We start from the raw sequence: 13,971 nt of genomic DNA, 5'->3' as shown, positions 1-13,971 counted from the left end.
TTATCTAATCCTTTTGGCATGAATTCCTTATCTTTAAGTAAACACAGAATGCTTGAGTTTTTGTGGTTCTTAGTTTACACATTTCCTGTTGAATTCCTTGCTAGGGGATGTAAACAATGAGCTCTCCTTCTCCTGTCCCTGCTCCCCCGCATAGTTTCCACCCTTCCATCTATCTACACACACACACACACACACGCACGCGCACACGGATGCACATGTGTAAAATTTTGTCATTTGGATTAAATCAGAATTCTGTTTGTATTACTATTTCTATGTATGCTACTCAGGATTGAGCTGAGTCATAAACATTATTACTTTGACATCCCCTCCCTCTCCCCCCCCCCCCCCCCCCCCCCCCCCCCAGTTTTCATGTTCCTTGGAGTTGTTTTATTTTTTGGTTTACTTAGTTTTCTGTATGTATTACTGATGGGCTTCTAAACTCTCTGCAAGTTGTTTAAGTCTCCTCATATTCTGTTGTCAATTTTACCTTCTTGGGGAAATTTCTTCTGGAATAGATTCCTTCTGGAATAGACATCTTCTGTAAGTCTATTCCAGAGCTTTGTAACCTGCTTCAGTCTGCATTGATTTTCTTTTATCCCCAGTATATAACTAATATCTTGGGATCTTTATTCACCATTACCTGGGGATGCCCTTTGCATCTTGTCTTTTATGTATTTTCCATATTTCATGTATTTCTCTTTTTCAGTTTACCCTCTGATTTTGAGGCAGCAGCAAATCTCTGAAGTTTATGTCCATGTGTATTTATTTTCACCTATCTGTAATTGAGGGATATATATACACACATATATACATATATATATATACACACACACACACACCATACACACACATATATATGTTCTTATGTAAATATTATCAATTGTTTATAATTAATGTGTATTTTTGGTATAGGTAAATGATTTGCATTTGGAAAATTCTAGCTGATAATATATAGTTTTAGAAAATTTGTCATGTAAATAACAAAAATAATATGTAAACAATGCAATCATTCAGTAGTATATAGGTGTCTAAATTAAAACTAATAATGCATTCTGCCACTGACCTGTGTAACCACTGTTATCACTGTGTAACCTTTCTTATTTTTTCCTTTTGTTTATACAATCATACATATATAGAGAATTTTTTTTCATTTTTAAATTTTACTATTCATATTACTTTGTAACTTATATCACTCAGAAATATATTGTGGGCATTCTTAAAGTGAAGGCATTTAGTATTCATTTATTATGTATTACTCTCTTTATGGATGTATGTCCTGTTTTTTCCCAGTCTGCCATTTCTGTTTGAGTTAGTTTATGATACCTTTTTTTCATAAAGAAGTTTATAAAAACATTGTGCTTTCAAATCTTTCTGCTCCTTTCTGGATTCTGGAGTTTCATTGCTATAATGAAACTTCTTTGACCCAAGGTGTTGTAAGTTTTCTGCAGTAGTTTCTTAAAGCACTTTTCTTAGTAAATTTTTATTTTTATGAATTCATATGTACACACTATTTACTCAGTAGCATTTTATTTGGGTTTTCTACATTCTCTATTATTAAAAATGTATTATATTTTTCTTTTTTGTGCTATCTTCATCAGGTTTGATTTTATGCTTATGTTAGCTTTAGTAAGTGAAAGCTTTTCTGTTTTTCTTATACTCTGATGTAGTTTACATAGGAATTATCTATTCTATAAGAGTAAGTTAGAACTTGTAAAACCATATGAGCCTAGCCCCTTTTTTGGTTGTAGATTTTTTGATAATTTTTTTTTTGTTCCTTCTACAGTGATTGGCCTATTTAAACGTGTTCTGTTTTCTTGGCCGTTGATTCCAATCATTATTTCAACATGCAGTATTAATTCACAAAATATATACATAACATGGTAACTAACATATGATAGCTGCTTCTGTCTTACTGTTTGCCTAAATTAGATATAGTATATTCTTAATTTTTATTTTTAACATTTATTTTATTATACATAATTATATGTAATTATAGTATACTATGGTAATGTAGACATATTTATATATCTTCTGTTGCATTACCAAAAATGTCTTTATTGGGTTTATTTTATATTAGCTTTTTGGTTATGAGAAGATTCTCAACTCTTCCTATTTCTAAAAATGGACTTCCATATGTATTGTGATTAGATCAATTTTTAAAATGTTATATATGTTTGCTACTGGTAAACCATGTGATGAAATGTTGGTTTTCACTGATAAGAAGATAAATTGGAGAATGAAACTTATATCTGGGTAAGTGGACTTGCTAAGGTTTAACCTCTTTTTTAGGAAGAGTCACCAGCTCAATCACAGATATAATAATGTATAAAATAGATTTGTTTTTATGAATTGAGTCACTTACCCCTACTTTTTCTACCAAGTTATTGGTAGGGTAGTTAGTGGGAGAGCTAATTAATTTTGTTTATTTATATTGTATCCAGTTACCTTATTGGGCTCTTACGTTTTCTAATAATTTTTTAGTTGATTCTTGTCATTATTTCAGTACATTGGCTCCCAATAATTATCTCATAATTGGGATAATTTCCATTAGACTTTTTATTTCATTTCTGTTTTTATTATGTTAACCATATTTTTCAGAATATAGTTAAATATGAAAATAATTTTAGTAATAAGCTCCTTTGCTTTCTGATTTTAATGGATTTGTCTCTAGTGTTTTATTTTCAAGTATGATGTATAGCATTGTTTTTTTTTTAAATAGGTTTTCCTTTACAAATTTAAAAACACTTTCTCAAATTCATAGTTAAAAGAGTTTCTTCAAAACTGATTGGTGTTGGAATTTAGAAATATTCTAATGTATCTGTTTGAGATGTGAACAGATTTCTTTGTAATCCTTAATCCTTAGAATGTAAAGATTTTAACATTGACCCCTCCTTTTTTAAACATTGTAAACATTGTCTGTTTTTATATATTCTTTTTGTACACAATGTAGTTTATCAAAAATGGATGAAGTTAGCATCTGTGTTCATAGATAAATTGATCTCCAATTTCCTTTTTTATATTTGTCAATATTTTATATTCAGATTATGCTGGCCTTTTGTAATCATTAAGGAGATTTTCCCTTTTCTCAGGCTTTGGAGTAGTGTAGATAGAGAAATCATTTTGTCCTTGAAGATTTGACGTAACAGCAGTTCTAAAACAATGTTGGCCTGATTCCTTTATCGGGTACAGATCTTGGGCAACCTTTTCAGTTCTTCTGTAGCTTTACTGGGTCTCTTCAAGAACTTGGTAGTTTTTCTACCTTTTAAAGCAATTCAGGTAATTTATATTTTCCTAGATGATCATCTGTTTAATTAAAAATTTGTAGTTTATTGGCATAAAGTTATATGTATTATTTTTTTAAAACAAATTTTAAAGCTTTTTGTTTGTTTGTTTTAGTATTTTTGGTATTGTCACCTTACATATGGTGGAGAGTGTTCTCCCATACTTTGGTTTTCCATCAGCTTTTTGGAAAGAAAAGCTTTTGACTTTTTATCTAATTGCCACATTATTTTATTTCTTCTACCTTTAGTTTATTTTCTCTCCTCTCCCCTCTCACCCCACCCCACCCCCTCCCCCCCCACCGCTTCTTGAACAGTACTTTTTCTATACTGGTTAAATTTGAATTTTCCTTTGACTACCAGTCTGGCTATGTCCTATAGGTTTTGATATCTTATGATTCCAATATTAATATAATTTCGATTCCTTTGGCCCAAGAATAATTTAAGGCAGTATTATTTTAAGTCCTAAGAGCTTAGTTTGGGAGTTGTCTTTATTTTTAATTCCTGTATGTATTGCGTTGTGGTCAAATCATATAGCCTATATGATTACAATCCCCTGGAATTTGAAGTAGATTTTCTTCCATCTTTTGGTACACTGTCAGTTTTTAAAAAATAGTCTATAAACATTTAATTTATATGCACACTCACACATACATACACACTCTCTGTGAAGTCAACTAACCATATTTCAGAGGTAAGAGCATTGAGACTTGGAGAACTTTGTGCCTTGTTTTATATCACGGTTAATAAATGGTATGCCTAGCTTTCTGAATCTTGGTCTGATTTTCCCTTAGATTTTTCTGCCTTCAGGATATATTGTATGTTTATATATTTGGTATCTTCTGATGTATGTATATAGTTATAGCAAAATAAAGTCTGTAAAAATTATACATTTAGAGTATGATCTTATAATATGATTTAGACAGGTAAAGTCTAGGTAGTAGTCATTTGGATCTTTGCAACTGAAGATTTCAAAAGAGAAAGAAAACTAGACTTACTGAATGGGTCATCTATAGATAGATGAGGAACAAACAAGAAAGGACATCATGCATTTAGAGAACTTAAGAAACAAGGGCGCATGTGCATCTGTGGGGAGACAAGCCTGACCTAAGTGGAAGGAAGTCTTTGTTGAAGAGTCATAGGAAATAAGACTGAATAGATAACTTTGGGCCTGATTACTGGACCATGTTAAAGGTCTGGTGAAAGAGACTTTTTAAAAATTAATTGCAAAGCAGTTCTGTCACCTAATGACCAGTATTCCATTTCATTTTGTAAATGTTTGATGGTTTCATTGCAGTATCTGTGGTAGTTAACTTAAATAATTACCTTCATAGGCAGCCAAAGTATGGAAAGGACAAGAATAATTCTAGGGCAGGATTCTGAGGAAGTAGTCTGAATCAAATTTGACAACTCAGCAGTGTTAACTTTACTCATAATGATAAATAGTGAAGAACTCTGCTAAATATACTGGCATGGAACATCTGTTGAAATTTTGAAGGAATAGATATGATTGCAGTATATTTAAACATCAGAAAACTTTTTTAGAAGTAAGTTCATAAATAAAAATAATTGATAATTATAAAAAATAATTTGTGCTGGTAAAAAGTGTTTTTTGTGTGTTTGAAAAATTAATTGTAGAAATTTAAATGTGCCTTTTTACCTCTACTGGTTTAAATATCTATAGATTTTAACTTTGGCATTTACTTGTGTAAATTGGGAGAATCTTAAATAGAACAAAATTAAGAGATAAACATAATTTTAGAATAAAAGAGGGATATGTATTCTAGCTTGCTAATAGAAATCTATTTGCTCTTTACGAAAAATATAGTGTCTCTATTTTGAACGTAGGTAAAAAAATATGTAACCATTTAGTGTTATAATTCCTTATCTCTACACCTATAATATTACTTTAAGAGACTCAATACGAATTTATTTTGGTCATACTAATTTTGGCCAAAAGCATGATACCTGAAATACTTAAATATTCAAAAGAACTTGGAATAATTTATGACAGTCATTGTCTCTCTATATAATAAGGAAGAACAGTTATTGATTGTTTTTGTTTTATATTCTCAAATTCAGTATAGTTTGGTTATTAAATGAATATGTACCCCCTTTTTTTTTCAAATTGGGAAAATGAGAAGATTTTATAGTTCTAATCTAAGCCTATGTGTGCTAGTTAGGTTTGCATTGAAGTGAGCCTTAATAATCCTACATGTCAAAATATAGTTTTCCTGGCTATTTTTTTTTTTAAAGATTTATTTATTTATTTATTAGAGAGAGAGAGCATGAGAGGGGGGAAGGTCAGAGGGAGAAGCAGACTCCCTGCCGAGCAGGGAGCCCGATGTGGGACTCTATCCCGGGACTCCAGGATCATGACCTGAGCCTAAGGCAGTCGCTTAACCAACTGAGCCACCCAGGCGCCCCTTTCCTGGCTACTTTTAACCACAGCATGTATAACAACAACAAAAAAGAACACAGTTTATTTTAGCTATAAAGTAATAATTCCATTTATAATGCTAAGTTATATAGAAAGGACTTATTAGCCTTCCCTTTAATGATATATAAGAATGTATAACTAGAATGTTTTACTTAATATTTGTCAGTTACATTTTCTCCCTTCTATAAAATATAGCATAGTATCTGGATGGTCAAGAATTGCTTAAGAAAGGCATACTTAAAAAAAAAAACAACAACTTTCTAATAGAATTGATTTTTTTGTAACTTATTTTTGAACGTGGCCCCATAATGTTTTATGGTTAATAAAGCGAGGATTTAGATATAAGTCCAATATAAATGAATATTGTAAAAAGTATTATTTTTAATCATATAGGTTTCTTGTATACAGCAGTATTTGATATATAACCCTACATTTATTTCTGTATGCGCCAGTATTTTCCAAATGGTTTGCTCATGTGTAGAAACATGTCAGTATTATTTCCTGTTATAATTAATTATAAATTCTGAGGTGTTCTGTTTATTAAAAAAAAGGAAGTTCAAGCATAAGGTGATAATAGTGATAATCATTAATTATTACACGAATAAATTTCAAATATTTTTGAAGCAACAAGGAATTCAGTCTGCAGTAACTAGGGTCTCAGGGCTTACTTTTTCATTCTTTATTTTTAGACTCTTCAGCTAAGTAATTATAGTGGTATTATTATACATATAAGAACAAGCCATTTTCTTTCAGATATGGGCATTCCAGGAAGCTGTATTTCAACCCTAAAATTTGGGATATTCAAGATATACATGAAACTGATACTGGAAAGCATAGGAGAAGGGATACTGAGTATCACAGTCTTAGGATGCTTCTGAGTAGACTGACCAGACTCTGATAAGTTTTACAAAATTACTCACATAGTGCACTTAGGTGTATTGTTTAGTTTAATACTTCTCTACATGAAAACAAAAAAAAACATTATTACAGTGAAGGGATAAGGAAGTACACATATTGTCAGTTTTAGAAAATACTTTTAAACTGTAGAATATGGGACAGTATTTTTAGATGTACTACCTTCTTTGTAACACTTTAAAAGAAAATATATTTGAACACAAGAATAATTAAAGCTGTAATATTGAAGGATTTTAATTATTACAATTAACCAAAATTGGCATTTGTTACATTTTCTAGGCAATTAAGTTGGAGTATTCAAGATTGGTTAAATTGGCCCAAGAAGATACCCCACCAGAAACAGATTATCGTTTACATCATGTAGTGGTCTATTTTATCCAGAACCAAGCACCAAAGAAAATCATTGAGAAAACATTGCTAGAACAATTTGGAGATAGAAACTTGAGTTTTGATGAAAGGTAATTTAAAAATGTGAAATATTGAACTCAAATGCTCAAATTATCTTTTTAAAATAGCTTTCTATGCAGTTTTTTAATGTTTATTTTATATCTACACAAAGACCTGTTTCAGTAAATACAGCACAAAACTTGACTTCACTTAATTTGAACAGTTGCTTTGTAATTTCTTTGGAGTTTATAGTCATGACTTTAGAAGTTTGAGCTGAAAATAATTTAGATTGTTTTAGTATATTTTATTTAATTGACTAAGGTACTGAGCTAAGCAACATAAAGATTTACGGAAGAATATAATCACTGCCCTTTGGGGACTCAATATTTTAGAGAAATAAAGAATTTCTCAATCTGTGCAGTATGTATATTTGAGTCAGATAGTTCTTTATTGTGGGGGGCTATCCTATAACTTGTAGGATATTTAGCAATGTTCCTGACCTCTACCTGCTAAATGATGGTAGCACCTCCCACAAGTGATGGCATACAAAATATGTGTTTGAGAATCACTAGAGAAAAGTATTTAAATGTATACACAAATAAAACAATTTAATGCCCTCTGATATCAAGAGAAGCCTTAAAATGGTTAAATTACAGTTCACCTTTGAACAATGTGGAGATTAGGGGAGTGACTCTCTGTGCAGTCAAAAATCTGCACATAAAGTGTATAATTTTTGACTCCCCCAAAACTTAACTGCTAATAACCTACCGTTGACTGGAAGCTTTACTGATAATATAAACAGTTGATTAACATATATTTTGTATATGTATTATATACTGTATTCTTACCATAAAGTAAGCTAAAGAAAGGAAAATGTTATTAAAATCATAAGAAAGAAAAAACACAATACTGTAAAAAATCTGTTTGTAAGTGCACCCTCAAAACCCATGTTGTTTAAGGATCTACTATGTTTTGGTTTACCCAAAAATGTTTTCCCATAGAAATTTGTATAAAATCCCTAGAATTTTTTTTTTTTACTAATACTAGAAAATTAAAATATAATCTAGTTAGAATGAATACCATTAAAAAAATTTAGGCCTTGGGTAAAGATCCAAGTATTGGACATTATTTTAGAGTACAGAGACATTTATGTTATCTTGGAGTTCATTGTAGTCCATTTTAATTCTGAAATAAATGATTATCTTTTCATGAATATCTCAAAAATACTGAATTAAAAATACGTATAGCAGAGGAGAATATGTGGAAAACAAAGCATTCAGGATTAAATTCCTGCTTTACCATGTGTCTGCTGTGAAATTTCAGATTAAGTGAAATAATACAAGTAAATGGCTTGAACAGTATTTGATAGACAATAAAGTGCTCAGTGAATGTTAGCTATTACTACTTTATTATTAGTAGTAGGAGCATCACTTATTTTACATATAACCACCACAAAGAGCTCAGAAATATGACAGATTATGACCCTTATTATTTGGGTTGCTGGTACACTGTATTCCAATGAATATATGCTATTGAATTTGGGGAAAATATTCATGGGGTAATCATGCTGACTTTTCACTCTTGCAGTTTTTGTCCTGGGGACTGCAAACTGGTCAATTTGTTTTGATAGTCTAATTTCTCTTATACTTGAAAGAGTAAGATCCATGTGATAACTAAATATATTCTGCAGAGATTTCTTTAACAATGATTCTATGCATAAGAATGTCTCTGTTACCTGAAATGATAGGCACATTTTGAATTCCTTTTTTGCTTTTTATGAATAATGCCATTTGAAAGGGGAAAATGAGATTTAATGTTTCTTAAGCTTGCTTAATAGATACACATTATAAAAAAACACATTTCATTTTTTACTTGTGCAGTATGTATTGATAGAATGTAATTTAAAAGCCATATGTAAATATAACATGGTAAATTTGAGTTAGAATTATTGATGCTGTCTTCTTTATGTACTTTGTAACTATCCAACATTGATCCAGAAAACATTTTCGATTAAGGTTATTTGGGAGTTGCTTCCTCAAAAAAGTATTGCTTAATGACAATGGATTTTATTTTCATATGTGTTGGGTAGTTTAGTTTTGTGTCACGTATTTTTCAGTTTTTATGAATTTTGCTTTTGATTTAGGAATGCATTTCTTTTATTTGAAGGTGTCACAACATAATGAAAGTTGCTCAAGCCAAACTTGAAATGATAAAACCTGAAGAAGTAAACTTGGAGGAATATGAGGTAATGGGCCCTTTGAGAGGTTGAACTATAGATTGAGGAATTCTGTAGTTCACTAATCATTTCAGCACAGCTGAGCACAGGAGAGAATAAGGCATAGAGAGGGTAAAGTAACCTGCCCAAAGTTTTCACAGCTAGCAGATTATTTCACAGCTAGCAGATTATAGCTTGTTAACACAACCTTTTTTAATTTAACAGAACCTGCATTCTTAAATGCTGTTATGGTCACTGAAGCCATGCTGTATTTTTTCTTTGCCTCGTCAGATATTTTGGGGAGGAAGTTGCAAACCTGCTTTTAATCATTGTATGCCATATACATTTGTCATTATTGGACAGTGTTGTACATGTGAGAGAGAGCATGCATGCACACTCATAAAATGCTTATAGTAATTTTTGTATACAAATTTCTCTTTGTGTTAACTTTGGCTTTAAAATTAATACTTTTTTTTTAATTTACCAATTCAGACACCTAGTATTTCTTCAGATTTTTAAATTTAACTTTATACATTGTCTTTTTTTTTTAAAGGTTTTATTTACTTATTTGTCAGAGAGAGCGAGCGAGTGAGCGAGCACACAAGCAGGGGGAGCGGCAGGCAGAGGGAGAAGCAGCCTCCCTGCTTAGCAAGGAGCCCAATATGGGACTCCATCCCAGGACCCTGGGATCATGACCCAAGCTGAAGGCAGACGCTTAACCATCTGAGCCCAGGCATCCCAACACATTGTCTTTTTTAATTTATAAATCTAGTCAATTTTAAGTTGATTTCATAGTGTCTTTGATTAATGTTTGGTCCCATTTAAAACTTAATTACTTTAGATTGATTCCCTTAAATAATTACTGTCATTCACCACATTAACATAAAGAAAAATATTCATTTTTGATGAAAACCCTTAACCCAGAATACAAGGTGCAACTACTTAAATTTGCTAAAGAGTGTCTCAAAAAACAACAAAACTAGCAAATATATAGAATTGTGGGCATTGAAAGCTTTCCTTTGTAATCAGGAAAGACAGGGATGTCTGCAACCACTTCTATTCAGAATTGTACTGGAAATTCAAATGGGCAGCAAGGCAACAAAAATAAGCAAAAAGTAAAAGATTGGAAAAGAAGAAATAAAGTTATTATTTGGAGATCTTACACCTAGAAAATACAAACAAAATCTGCAGATAAATTAATTGGAACTAATAAGAGAGTTTTGCAACATGCAGAACCTATGTCAAACACCAGTTTTATTCCATTAACCCAGCAGCAGATAATCAGAAAGTGAAATTTTAAAAAATGACATCATTTATAATAGCATCAAAAAGTGTGCAGTAACTAGAAATAAATTTAGCAAAAGATGTGCATGACTTTAGGATACATTAAAGAAGACCTGAATAAATGGATATTCATATTATGTTTGGACAACTTGGTATTGTAAAGATGCCATTTTGGGCTGCCTGGGTGGCTCAGTTGGTTAAGCATCTGACTTCGGCTCAGGTCATGATTTCAGGGTCGAGCCCCGTGTCAAACTCCCTGCTAAGCAGGGAGTCTGCTGGTCCCTCTCCTTTTGGCCCTTCCCCTGCTCATGATCACTCTCTCTCTAAATAAATGTTTAAAAAAAGAATAAGATCCCATTTTACCCCAGAGTAGTTTATTGATTCTGTGCAGTCCCTATCAAACTTCTAGCAAGTTGTGTGATGGAGCTTGATAAGCTGATTTCAAAAATTTTATGAGGGGTGCCTGGTTGGCTCAGTATAGCATGCAACTCTTGATCTCGGCATCATGAGTTTGAGCCCCACGTTGGGTATAGAGATTACGTAAATAGAACTTTAAAAAAATTTTTATGAAATGCAAACATCTCAGTCTAGCTCAGACATTCTTGAAGAACAAGGTAGGAAAGCTTATTCTACTAGAAATCAAGAGATACCATTCTTAACCGTTATGCTTTATAATAATAATAGCATAAGGGTAGGTAATTTAGAACAATATAGCAGAATGAAAATCTGAGAACATATGCACAAATAAATGTACACATGATACATGCCAGAGATGACAAGCAAGTGGGTTACTCGCTTTGTTTGTTCCTAAGATTCAAGTTACATGGGACTTGATTTTTAGTTATGATTTGACTTTGCATTCTCTCTCCAGGGTTGCTTCATCTGATTGGATCCAACATATTTTTGTTCTGAACACTCCTCATATTCTAACTGCAGAGCCATTAAGTCTTAAACGTATTTCCATGACATGTTTTTGGATTCTCTGTGTCCTGCATATCTTTATCTTGCTCTGAGTCACGACTCAGCAAACCTTGGCCAACAGTCCAAATCCAGCCCACCACCAGTTTTTATAAAACAGTTTTATCGGAACACAACTATTTGTTTATATATTGTGTATGAATGTTTTTACACTACAGTCACAGAATTGAATAGTGAAAATAGAGACTGCAAGACCTGCAAAGCCTAAAACACTTACTGGCTAGGTCTTTACAGAAAAAGCTTACTCAGAACTTCTCAGGCAATTCTAATGACAGTAGAGTGGCAATTTGAATACTTTCCCAGAGAAGCTAACTTTAATTATTTATTAAATCCTGTATTGAATTTAGTTATGGTTTTCCTTGAAACAGTTTTTTTTTTTTTTTTCAAATAAGTTAAAGAGAAATCGTGATTTTGTTTTCTAGCTAGAGGGTGTCAATTCTGAATTGTTGAGTCCTATTACATGCCCAATAATTAGGTTTTGGAGGGAGAGGCAGTTGAAATGTGACATGCTTCTGTTCTTCTCACCATATCTCAGATGAGTAAACTATTCAGCTACCATATATAAAATAAAATTTAACATAAATTTCCAAAATTAAAAGTTAAATAAATTTATTATAACATTTTTCTTTTAGTTCCTTAACGTTCTTCATCAAATAATAGTCTTCAGTATTGATTCTGTTAGAGTAGTAACTTCATTTACCTCCTACATCTAATGTGATGTACATCTATAATATACCTTTATACCAAAGAATTTTTGAGAGAAAACATGGTAGATTATCTTGCCTTTGTATTTCTCTTAGGGTCAGTCATTATTTAATTCCTCATTAATTTCTAATAATTTCTACATGTATTATTATACTAATAAAGTAATCTTGTGTATCAAAAATGAAAGTCTTGACTTAGGTCTAGTTTATCTTAATTTTGAATTCTTTGGTTCTATTAATTTGAACAGTTGTCAGAACAATGTATTAACTTTATGAACAGTTTTCATTGTGGTTTTAATATCCTACTCTGCATTCTTTTAAAATTTTTTTTTACCTACAGGAGTGGCATAAGGATTATAGGAGATTCAGGGAAACAACCATGTATCTCATAATTGGGCTAGAAAATTTTCAAAAAGAAAGGTAAGGCAGAGTGGTCAAATATTATTTTTTGTACTTAATTCTATTCGGATATGACCGCATCTATAGAAAATATTTTATTCACAATATATATTTTTGATAAACTTTTAATTTTATAAGTTTTAGATTTACAGAGAAATTGTATAGTTAGTATAGAGAGTTCCTGTATATATAACCCATATATTTTCTGTTTTCAATTAAATCTGTAAGGTTGGCATTAGTTAAGTCTTTGTTTTTATCAGCTCTCAAATACTACAGTTGAAGTTTAGGATGGAATAAGATTAGATTGAAGCCTAGACGTTTGCTGGGGACCAAAGAAACTGGTACCCCAACACAGGGAATTCTTTGTATTCCCTAACATTTGCCTTCAGTCTCCAGACATTTTCATATTCCGAGTCTAATCTTGACTTCAGTCTGAGATAGTGTTTCTAATCTCTTTGTCCAAAATTCCAGTTACTATAAAAAATAACACTGTAAAGAATTGATAACTTGTCTTCTAAGAATTGTGACTGCAAACACATTTTAGATCATTTTTCATGTAAATTACAGATGGTTTTAAAGGAATTGCTACTTATTAAACTATAATATTATTTACTTTTAAATGTTATTAAGAAGAAAAGATGGTTATTGATTTATTTACTTACACATTATTCACTAGTTTGCATTTACATGTTATCCACATATTTCTTAATTCATATTCTTTAACATGAATGTACTTGACTAATGATTTTTTTTAGAAAGTGCTATATTTTAAATATTCTCTAATAGTGCATTCAAGTAAAAGGGTTATTGAATTCCCTCTTTTCTTTCTTTTCTTGTTTTGTATGAAGTATAGGAAACCTCCGCTGAGATGTTAATGCAATTTTGTTTTTAAATGACAACGCAGGCTATTACTTCTAGAGCCGGGCAGGCCATCCTGGTTGCCACCAGCCACATGTGACAATTTAAATTTAAATATTTTAAAACTAAAAGTTCAGTTTCTCAGTCCTACTAGCCGCATCTTGAATGTTGAGTAGCCACTTGTGGCTGGTGGCTCCGGCATTGGCTAGTGCAGACACAGCACTCCCTGCAGAAGGTTCTGTCGGATCGCGCTGCTCCGTTTATGGGACAGTGCACAGTCCCATCCCTTTACACTTAACCAAAATTTTAGAAGTTACCCAGAATTAAAAAATAATGTTAATACTTGAATATACATTATTAAAGTCCTAGTCTTTGTGTAATTTATTTATTTTAATTTAAATTGTGTTAACATACAGTGCAATGTTGGTTTCTGGAGTAGAATTCAGTGATTCATCACTTACATACAGCACCTGGTGCTCATCACAAATACTGTGTAATTTATAAGATAATTCA

General features: G+C 31.6%; 1 protein-coding gene across 5 annotated transcripts in view; it reads left to right on the top strand.

Annotated features, from left to right (window-relative positions):
- USP25 (ubiquitin specific peptidase 25) overlaps positions 1-13,971 on the top strand; it is a 136,001-nt gene that overhangs the window by 110,102 nt on the left and 11,928 nt on the right. For all 5 annotated transcript variants that reach the window (XM_032406294.1, XM_032406297.1, XM_032406293.1 and 2 more), the window contains 3 exons: positions 6,913-7,091; positions 9,187-9,265; positions 12,542-12,621. In XM_032406294.1, coding sequence (XP_032262185.1) covers positions 6,913-7,091; positions 9,187-9,265; positions 12,542-12,621 — 338 coding nt within the window. The remainder of the gene's footprint in view (positions 1-6,912; positions 7,092-9,186; positions 9,266-12,541; positions 12,622-13,971) is intronic.

This window comes from Phoca vitulina, unplaced genomic scaffold (assembly GCF_004348235.1).
Source record: "Phoca vitulina isolate PV1807 unplaced genomic scaffold, GSC_HSeal_1.0 scaffold8, whole genome shotgun sequence".
Taxonomy (NCBI): Eukaryota; Metazoa; Chordata; class Mammalia; order Carnivora; family Phocidae; genus Phoca; species Phoca vitulina.
This window is presented reverse-complemented; position numbering and strand designations above follow the sequence as displayed.